The 12,334-nt window shown below is 43.5% G+C and overlaps 1 protein-coding gene across 1 annotated transcript; it reads right to left on the bottom strand.

Annotated features, from left to right (window-relative positions):
• Positions 1 to 1,319: 1,319 nt before the first annotated feature.
• On the bottom strand, positions 1,320 to 12,264 carry LOC119449501 (succinate dehydrogenase [ubiquinone] iron-sulfur subunit, mitochondrial-like). Its single transcript, XM_037712685.2, has 8 exons — positions 12,109 to 12,264; positions 11,459 to 11,533; positions 8,921 to 8,979; positions 8,353 to 8,496; positions 7,727 to 7,805; positions 6,308 to 6,424; positions 5,012 to 5,236; positions 1,320 to 1,562 (listed from the first exon to the last, which is right to left on the bottom strand). The coding sequence occupies exons 1-8, from the start codon at positions 12,172 to 12,174 to the stop codon at positions 1,470 to 1,472; spliced, it is 858 nt and encodes a 285-aa protein (XP_037568613.1). The 5' UTR covers positions 12,175 to 12,264; the 3' UTR covers positions 1,320 to 1,469.
• Between the last annotated feature and the right edge of the window lie 70 nt (positions 12,265 to 12,334).

The following is a 12,334-nucleotide window of genomic DNA, read 5'->3' as shown; positions in this document are numbered from 1 at the left end:
ATGCAGTACTGAATATGGTCCCCATAAGCCAAATATCCAAAGATTATATTTTTCTGCATTGCCATTCTAATTTTCATTTTACTATTCATTACAAACACCTACACATTTGAGCACCTACCTACATTGGACCACAAAACATGTGGCTCGTATTTCCAGTCTTCTTAAGCCTCTGCAATTTACCAGCGACTATGACGTCCTCATGTGCACGACACAGAGCCCTCACATTACTGTGTGCCTACTTATTACCCAAAACATTTCATTGTAACCACATGGCAGACATCTCTGGTCAGCATGCAGAGCTACAAGCTGTAGCTGGGCAGTATGACCTAGGTCCCATTGACAAACAATGTTTCTTTTAACATGTGACAAACTAGTAACTTGCATTGGATTCTCACACACATTCAACTACTTTCACTCGTCTCATAGTGGCATTGTTTACATTTGTTTGGCTTGTGGGCTCATTCTAGAAATGTCCCATACAAGGAAGAGCATTTTGTACTTAATACGTGCAGAAAAGCAGCTTGCCTTCAAGACAAGCATTATGAGCTACGAGGGCGAATCAGAGAGTCCTTGTCCCTATTTTTTTTTTAGCCAAATTACAGCTGCAAATGCGAAGTCAACATATCCATTCCCAGCGGTGGACCTTTCTTGGACCGGCCTGGCCTTATCTGCCGGTAGCTCCACGGCACGGCGATGCTGTCAGTTGTTGAAGATGGTGGTTGTGCTTCACACGTGCACGGCGTACAAGCATCGAAGTGCAATTCGCTTTCTATGGAGCAAGGGACGAACGCCCATCGAAATTCAAAGGGAAATGCAGGCCACATATGAGGAAAGGTCTCTCGCTTTGAGAAGTGTGAGGTGGTGGTGTGGTGAGTTCGCAAAAGGCCGTGAAGTCTGATGGTGGTTCCACAGTCAGCCGGATTAGTTCTACCACAGGGGCATCTCAAATTTAGTACTGCAATGCAACAAATGTCTGAACCAGTGTGGGGAGTATGTGGAAAAATAGTGTAAGGTATGTTGAATAGTATGTATATTAGTAATTACCTCTATGTACCATTATTTTGGCTAATAAAAAAAGACTTTCTGATTTGCCCTCGTACATATGCGTCAAAGACAGGTGCTGCTCTCCCCTCAACATGTCTTCTTTTTAAATTTTGTTATGTTTTGACCAAATGACTATCAGTGTTACAAGCATAATGGAGATAAACTGTCTAGCCTTGTCTTGAAACACACTGGCTTGATTAACCTGTTTTTATCACATCGTCAATCTGGTAGAGAATGGTCCACATTTCCACCGCAGGTCGTAGACTGCAACACACTTTCACGCTTTAAAATGCACTTTATTTTCACCTGAAAGGCTGCTTTTCCTGACTGGACACCATTATGCTACATAGTGGGCTTCCGTGCACTTTCAAGATTCTTGCAGGGGTGGGTCAGAAGTCCTTAACAGAAGCAACTTTCAGCAGTGCTCATGCAGTGCCTGTAAGGTCTGCTTTTGGCTTCTGTGCCAATCCACCGACTAATTTTTTGAGCTCACCAATGGCTTTGCCAGGATTCAATCCCTGGAAAATAAAGAACAAGAATACATTTACTGCAGGTTAGGTCTGTTTCCGATTTGAACAAGCTGCATGTGCTTCAAAGCATGTCTTTCAGATGGCTTAACCCTTTGTTGATGGCACATATAAATACTATCTGAAAAAAATAAAATATTTAGCTTTTATCTAAATGTGCAAAACATCGATAAGCATAATCAATGAAATAATAATAAAAAAAAGATTTTTCCGGGAACTTCCTCCAGCAATAGGGGGGAAACCCCAAGCAGAAAACTGTACGTGGGCTTCACCCCAAGCCACCTATGGCTTCCTTTGGAATTAGTACAGACAGCTCTCATCATATGTGAACCATAGGTGCATATTTAATTTGCTTTACATCATGAGTGTGCACCAATGCAGATCGCAGATCGGTGTCGCTCCTCTGGCCGCGCTTTCAAAAGAATGCAAGTTACGTGCCAAATTTCTACCTCGTCCTGTGTTCCAGCTCTAAACCAACAAATGATGCTTGCTGCCTGCCATTCAGTGTTGATGTAAGACATTTAGCCAAAAATTTCGTACTCAATACTGAAGCTTAGCAAGAAAAAAAAAAAAAATTCCGGTATGTTTGCCTGTAGGCAACATTTGTCAATAAAGGGTTAATATCCACTCAAAGCAGTTGCATAAAGTTATGTCGCTGCTGTCTGCTACACAGAAAATGTGGTAAAAACACAACGTAATGTATTTGGTATGCAGATGTCTTTTAATTAAGAAGTAGAAAAAGTACAGTGGAACCTAATTGATACGATTCTGCGTAATACATTTTTTGGGATGATACATTCAATTCTTTTCCCGATAATACGATTTGGTTGGATAATACGTTTGATAATACGATTTTCGAATGATACACTTTATTTTCCAAATCCCGTGAAGATTGTATCAACGAGATTCACACTTAAGAACAAAGAAAGAAAATGACAGAATAAAAACATCACTGCTATGAATGACAGTGGCACATGAATGGGACTGTGTTGAAGAACTAAGGTGAGTTGCATGAGCAGCAGCAGTATAAAGGTTCTTGCTGTTTATTAGTTACCAGGTGGAATTAATATATTTTCATACCTGCCCAACCTATGAAGATTAAAATTCCCAAATATCCCGTGGACATGACACTGAAGGAAAGGAGGGGGAGCACAGCATGCTATTTTAAAGCTTGCGCCAAGCACACACCTTTTGTGGGGAACATACACACTTCACTAAATCATTTACCTTTAAACATTTAAACGCGGCACACAATCCGCAGCAAATTTAAAACAGCAGGGACTGAAAAGCAACACATTTTTTTTTTAGATAATAGTAGTGACTTTTTCAGGGACTTTACTGTTGCCGGTTTCGCCTGCTTCAGGAACAAGAACTCGAAGCAAGACCCCTCTGGCATCCTTTCACCATCAGAAGACTTCCAAAGGAAGGCTTGGAGACTGACGAGATAGACTTTTTCCATAACAAAATTAGTTTTTGTAAAGGTTGAAGCAACATCCATAAAATTGCAAAACGAGCTCAAATTCATTAAGATTACAAAAATTTCGGGAGAGTCGGCAGCTATACGATTTTATCCACTAGCTCATGTTAACATTGTTTAACTGAGATGGAAGTTTTTCAGCTTCAAACCCACAGTAAGTCCACATAGCAACACTCCTGGATATGCCCTAGTATTTACCAAATGATAACGCGCCCACCATTTACGTAGGTTTAAACTAAGAAAATAAAAATGCACCTGAATATAACATGCCCCCGATTTATAAAAGAAAATATAGCATGCTCCCCACGTTTGCAAAAAAAAACAAAAAACAAAAAAAATGAGACGTGCAGAATTTACCTTCACAGAAGGGATTTTTCTTCTTTTTAATGAGCTTTCATAAGCAAAGCGACATGTCATTGTTGCCATTTGCACTTACAGACACCAAGCACACAGGGGTGGTATTCGCGAACGATCTTTTTTAGAGATACTACCACTATCAGTTTTGCGAGATTTTACGTGAGTCTGCATCAGAATTGTTGAAGTATGCGGCTGACAGTGTTCCTGGCACTGTGCAGATAGCGAGCTTGGGCCAGCACTGGAAACATTGGTGGCCGTATATGCCAATGCATCAGGTGCCGAGCCGCGCAAAATCTAACAAAAGTGATAGTGTCTCCAAAAGTGATTTACCGAGAATACAGCTCCAGATCGTAGTAGAGCACAAAACGAACACACAGCAACCATCATGAAAACATGTTCTGTTACCATCTTGTGATGATGAGGGCGCTGCATCTGACGAACAGTAGGCTGTTGCATTAAGCCACAAGTTGGTGACTTGTGGGTTAGTGCACGTCCTCTTTATTTTCGACTTCGTGAGCCGTGTTGGAATCGGTGATTATATCTGACACGATCAGCGGTTATGTCTTTAGGCCATCATCGCAGAACACATTTATGATAGGTTACACGGGCTCCTATTTGTGCGATACCGTAACATCCTCAAGCTCCTGCACCTCTTTGGCAGACTCGTCGGCGTTGTCAATGTCTTGCACATCCTCAACATCTGTTTCACGGCGTGTGTGGCCTAGTGCCGTTAGAGATGTACTGCATGATTTTGATAGGTGACAACTCAAACGCGCTGGCGCGAAGGCAATATCGTATTCCGGTGTTGCTCAGCAGCTCGATTTCATTTCGATTTCCCGTCACCACCTTAAAACAAGACTTCGTTCTTTTCTCCGGAAGCCCCCGAACTATGGTCCCTAGAATATTATATTCTAGGGACCATACCCGAACACGTGAACCTGTTCACGGGTTGTCGGAACTGCTCGAGCGTTTGCCACCCTCTATTTTCCCTTCTCTCCAGCCATGAGAATGCATGCATGTGACACATGCATGCATTGTCGAGAAGAGCTTCAAGAAGATGAGGCTGTCGAACACACTCGACGGAATCGAGGATGATGCGCTTCGGGAGGGCGGTGACAGCGGCTGCGACGATGATTCCCAGTCGGACCTCTCGACCAGTGATTCCGACTAGACCGTGCATGACTGGATCTGGCTGGTTAAAGTAGGCGCTAATTCTGTTAAATAAACAAGTACCCTTCGTTAGTGCTATAATTAATTTTCTTTTTTAATGTATATACCGCGCGCGTTACTACATACTGCACGTTATTTCGGATGTGTTCGCGAAATCTCTGCGTAATTTGCGCACCCCCGTTTAGGAGCTCTAAAATCGCGAAAAAAGTGCGCAAATTATGCGAGTAAATATGGTAGTATGTTTTTTTGCACAGTGCTTCCCAAAACGAATGAACAAGGTTTTACTGTATTCTGTTTTAGATAAACAACCCCAATAACTACTACTGTTTAATACAATTACAAAGCTTGTTCATGCATGGAAATGTACGGGCAACTCTAGGAACACTTGAACATGACCAAAGGTTCTTGAAAAGGAGAGCTGAACAGGACAACCCACCTTGGGGCAAGTCCGAGTGCAGTTCATGATGGTGTGGCACCGGTACATGGTGAAGGGGTCCTCCAAGCGCTTCAGCCTCTCAGCAGTGTTCTCGTCGCGTGAGTCAATGACCCAGCGGTAGACCTGCATGAGCGCGGCCGGTCCCAGGTAGCGGTTGCTGTTCCACCAGTAGCTGGGGCATGACGTGGAACAGCAGGCACACAGGATGCACTCGTAGAGACCATCCTGCAGAAGAGGCCAGACAAGTTGCCATCACTTGCCCCCACAGAGCAAAAAATATATGCAAGAGGAGACATTCTTTATTGGTGCCAATTCAAATGAAAAAAAAAAAGAGTAGTGGTTGCCTGAGTTTGAAAACAGCCCTTACTCCTTTCACTGCACTAATTATGACAATAGGCCCAGTGTTAAAAATACACCACTCGTCAGTGCTGCCCTGCGCTAGTGCCTGCTGGAGTGTGTCGCCGCTTTTGGTAAGGTGATATCAACAGCTGTTGTGCAGTTCACTCTTGACAAGGCAAGATGGATTTTTTTTTTTTACACTGAACACAGTTTATCCCTTCATTTAACACTCAAATTTCTTTTCAATATTTTTTCGTTCCAAATTTGTGTAGCAATAAAGACGGCTTTTGCTGTAGATGCCAGTTTGTCTGAAATACCATTTTCCAGCTGATAAGTGGTGACTAATGCCAGATGTTAAGACACACAGTCTCCAGGACTGCATTGCTCTCCCTACAGTTAGCAACAACACGTCACAATATAAATACCTATAAAAACCTTAGAGTAGAGTTTTATCTTTGGCTGGAGGCGTGTGAACATGCTTGGGATAACTTGTCGGTGTGCTGCCACACAAACACAGAATAGCACAAGAATTGCCATTACTCTTGCATATGTTTTTGTATGGTTTCTTTTGTATGTCTCCTTTACATTTTCTGTGGGATTGTTTTGACAAGCATGAAATAACGTTCAGTTTTCAGCTAATGCTCGTGTTTTGCCCTTTCTGTCTTTAATCCCTTCCTTTGCAGTTTCTCCTAACCATCAGAAACTGCAGCACTTAAGTACTTTGTCATCGGGCTACAAAGTTGTGCAGTGTGTAATAAAAGCACAGTGGCTGAACATCGCTTCCAGACCTGTTTCCTACCATAAGCACACAGCTGAAATCTGCCCCTACATATGTTTTGCATCCATCTGATGATACATACAAAAGGTATGCATTACACAAGGGAGCCAGAAGCTGCACGGTGCAATTTCGACACCCCCTCTAGCAATGAGAAGGTAGAGCGTGGAAGAAAAACTCACCAGTTTCTTCCGGTCTTCAATGCTCTGGAGATGCTGGTGGTCGCCAATCTTAACGGCAGTCTTTTTCTGCAGCCAGGGCTGCACTGACTTGTACTGCTCATAGAACAGAGCCATATCCTGCAGTGTGTGCAAGAAATTAATGAGTCAGAAGCTGTACATTCTTATGCCATTGCACAGCCTGTGCAAACACTTCATTTTGAATGACCAGTTGCTGGCTAACTCTTTTCTTGCACGGTGAGAAAAAAATTGCACAGACATCCTTACACCACCAGAACTTATGGCAGAGAGCTGGGCTTTGACATTTTGACATTTTATGTATTTCCACCGCTAAGGGGAAACAAAGTACTAAGAGAAGAAAAGACAACAGGACAGGGAGGACACTGGCTTGAAGGGATTCTACTGCCTGAAAAATACACCCATAGATCATGGGGCAACAGACGGAAAAGCATGAATCCTGGCACATACATGAAGCCACTTGTCATAGATGTGTGGCACCCAAGCTTTTTTTTTAAGACCCAGATAATCGAACTCTTTCATTGTCAATTTGATAGACACAGTGCTAACACATATGTCGGACTCATATTTAGTGCTACAGGATTCAAGAATAAATTTATTTTTCATTCTTGTACCTTCTCAGCACATTCCCTGTCCTGCTGTCTTTTCTTCTTTTAGTATGTATTTCCTGTTATCCCTTATGTGCTGGAAATTATGTCACTAGAATTAGGAAAACTATAACTGGCATAGTCAGCAAAACATTTGCCTTTTCTTTACGCTTCACATGGTACACCCTATCGTTTCCATTATTGATGCTGATGAATTGACCCTTTTCATAATTGTAAGGCTAGCCCTTCTGCGAAGCAGTATGCTCAACTAATGGCAGTGAAGGCATTCTTGCAAACCATGAGATACAAGCCCAGTTTGCTTGTATCATGACATGGAAAATGTAGACATGGCTCTTGTGATGAAACTAAGCTCAAAAGACAAGCCCCAGCATGCGCATCGAGCCCTTCGTCTTCATTTCAACGATGACTGGTGCTACCATTAGGGAATTATGAACATGGTCTATTAACAATTTATTGAAACCCTACTACGATGGTAAAATGTGTTTTGTTAAGATGGCACCCACCCACTCCCCTCTGTAATGCCTCAACTCTGAGAGAAAATAAAACGAAATAAAAATAAGCCATTCATAATAACATGGTAAAATGTGGGATTTCCAAACATGACACATATTTCTATATGTGCAGCTTCCCGAAGCCAGGTGCTATGTAGTCAAAATACACGGAAACAGCACTGAAGTGTTACTAAAGTGCCATTTAACAGGCATTCCATGAAATGATATCCTTTGCAGATAAGTGCAAATATAAACGTCAGGTACTTTTGTTACAGCCCATGCTTGTGATGTCTGCATGTACTCACTGGAACAAGGTCCTTGACCACATACATGTGAGGGAGCGGGTAGATTTTTGAAGACTTTGTGGTGTTTTCATCGATCTTGCTGCATAAAAAAAAAGGAAGTAACAAATACGTTCTACAATATACACTTGCAATCTATGCAATGCTGAATTAGTACAGAAACGGTACTTGCTTGCATGTGTTGTCACAGACACTGCACTGAATTACTGTAACATACAGCGTAAATTTACAGACAACATAAAGGAGGCAAAATGACACATGGCTAGTTAACGTGGCTAACCAAGCAGCTCTCATACAATAGTTCTTGACTGACTAGGGCATCATTCATAGCTCCTAAGTTCTGCCGGGGATGCAAAATCAAGATAAAAATACAATCAACCTATTGCCAAAGGACCTCAAGTGCAGTGGACATGATCACATCAGTATAAGCCATCTAATGCACACACACACACAGCCCTAGACCATTCCCATGCAGTACAGACAAAGTTACAAAGTAACTTTTTTTTAAAGTAGCTAACATGCTCAATCTATTTCACTGGAACACTCCTAAAAACATTAAAAAAAAAAAAAAAACAAAACATCAGAGGATGCTTCTTGGCAAGTGAACCTATCAGCCCAGAGCACTGTACCAGATGCAGGCCAGGGTGTTGGTGCCGTTGATGTTCATTGCACAGGAGCCACAGATGCCTTCCCTGCAAGACCTCCGGAAGGTCAGTGTCGGGTCAATCTCGTTTTTGATCTTGATTAAAGCATCCAGAACCATAGGACCACATCTGGGAGTAGAGCCAAAATGACGTGCGTGACAATTAATTGATATGTAACAAATAAAAGCATTGATGATGAAATGTGTACAAGTTCCTTTTTGTGTAAATTATGCACTCGTGACTTATAACAAGCTGATGTACATAGTGAGTAAAACAAAAAATTAAGGCTGATTCACAAAAATCTGTTATTTGCAGATATTTACCAAAAACTATATCCTGTTGAATTACATTTCAAAAGAAAAAAAAAAGCAAAGGCTAGTACTAAAGTTAAGCAACATGCAGCAAGGATTCTATTAGAGAAGGACACATGCTGAATCAGCTCTATTCGATATTTGAATTTTGAACTTTCGCAGTACCCCTGCCCTATCTCCCCCACATGCAAACAACCCTCTTCAACACACTAAAAAAAAGTGCAAATCAATTATTTGCATACTTGTTGAGATCGACTTCAAACGTCTGGAGATGCGGCTTGTCCCCCTTCTTCTCAGGATCCTGTAATAGATATTCTCACTATTAGCCATAAGATCATCATTAAAAAAAAGAAAATAAAAAAAAAATAGCCTCTGGGGTTTACGTGGCAACACTGTGATTGATTATAGGGCATGCCGCAGTGCGGGACTCCGGATTAAATTTGACCAGTCGAGGTTCCTTAACATGCACCTAGATATTACGAGGGACGTTCCAAAAGTAAGTTTCATCAATTTTTTGAAAGAGAACATGGTACACCAAGTGAAACAAACAATTGCCATAAGAATCCATGACTGTTGCTTGTTCAATGATGGGTGGAGCGTCAGCGGAGGAGTAAAGAGAGAGTAGCAGCAGACCGGCGTGCCCGAGGTTATTCGAGTACAAATCATGATGGCAGACAGACATGTGGTGACAACGTGGTCACCAATGGAAGTGTGTGCTGTTATCTGGTATGAATGGGCATGTGGGACTAATGTGTCCGTCATCCATGAACGCCTACAGATCATGTATGGTGAAGAGGTCATGTCTCGTTAAATGGTTGGTCGCTGGTGTTGTATGTTCAGTGAAGGAAGGCAGAGTGTGGAGGATGAAGGTCGAAGTGGGCATCCCTCCACATCCACGAATGAAAACAACATTACAAGAGTACAGAGCATGATGTTAGCGGACAGGCGCATAACGGTGTCAGACGTGGTGTCCACACTGCGTATTGTCTCAGGCCCATCACATGCTCCATGATGTGTTGGGTTACCAAAAAGTGTCTCCAAGATGGGTGCCAAGAAACCTGACACCAGATCACAAGGGTGCAAGAATTGGAATCAGCCTCGATCATCACTTGATGCGGCAAGCACGAGAAGGAAATGAGTTACTTTTCATAATCGTGACATGCGATGAGACATGGGTGCACCACTTTACCCCAGAAACCAAGGCCGCCTCAATGAAGTGGAAGCATCCCAGTTCCCCAGTGAGGAAAAAATTGGAAGTGTCATCCTCCGCAGGAAAGGTTGTGAGGATGTGCGCTCTCGCGCGTCTCCGGTAATCCGGCTTCACCGCGTGGCTAAGTGCCAGCGGCGGTCGTGGTGGTTGCGGCGCATTGCGAGAGATGGCGCGAGTGTCACTATGCTAACGCCACCGAACGGCGGGGTGACTTGGGAGGAAAAGGTCAAAGGCTGGAGATGTGGCTTGTCCCCCTTCTTCTGATTGCAAACTCTTTGGCTTGGGATCGGCGACCAACACGCACGAACGCTTTGCGCGTGCGCCGGCCCGCTTCGCGCGACCGTCGCGCGAGGCTAAGAGCAGGACACCGGTATGGACGAACACGGATCGTTCGAGCGCGCCACAGTTCGCGTGACTGTACACGTGAACGACTAGGCGATGGTGTCATAGCATGGGGCAAACGTATTCGCTCGCTATCGGGTCGCAGGTGAGTCGGACTTCCTTGATTTGTCGCGCACCCGTGTGAATGTTCTATTGGTAGTAATTCGGCTAGTGTGCATTAGTGTATGAAAGGTGCAATAAATGCCCTTTAGATTGTTTGCACTACTGTGTTGTCGTTCCTTTGTCCCAAGAGCATGTGTGAGACCCCACAACGTTCTGGCCACAATGTTCTGGGACGTGAATGGTGTGATTCTCCTTAATTTCCTCCATGAAAGGACCAACAATGTGGCATGCTACTGCGACACCCTCACAAACTCAGGTCTGCCATTCGACGAAAGAGACCAGGGCTCTTGAATGAAGGTGTTATGCTCTTGGACGACAACGCAAAACCACACACATCAAGACTCCCACAAGATCAGATTTGTCAGCTTTGGGTGGGAGAGATTGGATCACCCAGCCTACAGCCCCGATCTTGCCCCATCGGACTTTCACCTGTTCCCTGCATTTAAAGCCGCACTCTCGGGACGCCACTTCCCAAACAATGCTGAGGTGGAGCAGGTTGTGCGACAATTTCTTGCATCGCAGGGCACCGAGTTTTACCAGAATGTTTTCTTCAAGCTGATTGCATGCTATGACAAATGTCTCAATGTCGGTGGCGACTATGAGGAAAAATAGTGCAAGGTGTATAGTTTATGATGCCATGTTTGTTTTTTTTTTTTGTTTTTTTGGCAAAGTTTCCGTGTGAAAATAATTGACGAAGCTTACTTTCGGAACGTCCCTCGTAGTACACAAGGGCTTATAACACACCCAACGCATGATACCCCCCCCCCCCCCCCCCCCACACACACACACACACAAACACCACACACACACTTTTTACTTACTTTTCTTGTAGTACAACAAATGTTGGGCAAGTTTGCACATACTTATTTTCTGTAGATTTCAACTTTTTTTTTTTCAGAAGCTACTAAAAATAAAACTATTTTTGAATTCAATTAGCAGAACGGTAAAAAAAATTATATATATATTTCGAAAGAGGTTTAAACTACGACGGTAGTCCTCGTTCCAAGCAAGCTAGGCCCACGAAGCGATTCTTTCACAATCACAACGATGGAAATAATTGGCTCACCCATCTGTAGATTTCGAACTTCTTAACTCCTTTCGTTCCAGCAGGGGCCGCAGCTGCAGCAGCCGCATGTCTCAGCTGAATATAGAAAAAGATAGAAAGAAATGAAGAAATGAGGGTCAAACTGCATTCGCAATTCAGACAAAGCGTTTTCACTGAGATAGTCACGAGGCGATGCAGAAAAGCCGTCTAAGCAAAACAGGTCAAGTCCCCCAGTGAAACTACAGCCTACGTGAAGGACAAATGCTTCCTGCACGAGACGCCCGGAAGAATATTAACAAAGCAGAACAAGATTGGCTGCAATGTTGAGCATGACGGCAACAAGTCATTTAGCATGCTGTTACATTATGCATGCAGAGCAGACTAATAACCTTCGCTGAAGCCTGCTGATGGGCGAAAGTCGAGACGTCACTAAAGTTTCCAAATAGTGACTAACGCAATGTTTCGAAACGCGACATCAAGTCTCACTGCATATCCTGCTCTCACATTTAAAACAGGAGGCAGCGCACGGTGAATATCGAAAGTGGATAATTTCGTGACCTCGAATGTTAAACCGGATGGCCGCGGAGAGTGGCGGCGATGAGCATGCTCTGTCACTTCAAAAAAACTGTTAAATGGCATAAGCGCTGAAACGATAAGAGATTACAACTTACAGAAGCTAATCTAGCTGTGTACGAGGTTAGAAGGGCCGACTTTTTTAAATACACAGATGCAGCCATGGTTCTGAAACGCAGTACCACTACAGCACCACGAAAACGAATGGACTTGTCCAAACCGGCGTAAGGCTCGGCTCCGCTGCTGTCGGCTACATGAGGGCCTCAGGCTAGCCAACTACATTGGATTGCTGAGCCGCTCGCTGCCAGTCGCTGCCAAGACAGG

The sequence above is a fragment of the Dermacentor silvarum genome, chromosome 4 (assembly GCF_013339745.2).
Source record: "Dermacentor silvarum isolate Dsil-2018 chromosome 4, BIME_Dsil_1.4, whole genome shotgun sequence".
Classification (NCBI taxonomy): domain Eukaryota; kingdom Metazoa; phylum Arthropoda; class Arachnida; order Ixodida; family Ixodidae; genus Dermacentor; species Dermacentor silvarum.
The sequence above is the reverse complement of the archived record's forward strand: the minus strand, read 5'-3'. Positions and strand labels throughout refer to the sequence as shown.

Coding starts and splice junctions, on each gene's coding strand:
- LOC119449501 (XM_037712685.2), bottom strand. CDS start 12,174: ATGGCTGCATCTGTGTATTTAAAAAAGTCGGCCCTTCTAACCTCGTAC. Junction 8,980..11,458: donor AGTTCGAAATCTACAGATGG/GTGAGCCAATTA, acceptor TATCTATTACAG/GATCCTGAGAAGAAGGGGGA. Junction 7,806..8,352: donor AACACCCTGGCCTGCATCTG/GTACAGTGCTCT, acceptor TTTTTTATGCAG/CAAGATCGATGAAAACACCA.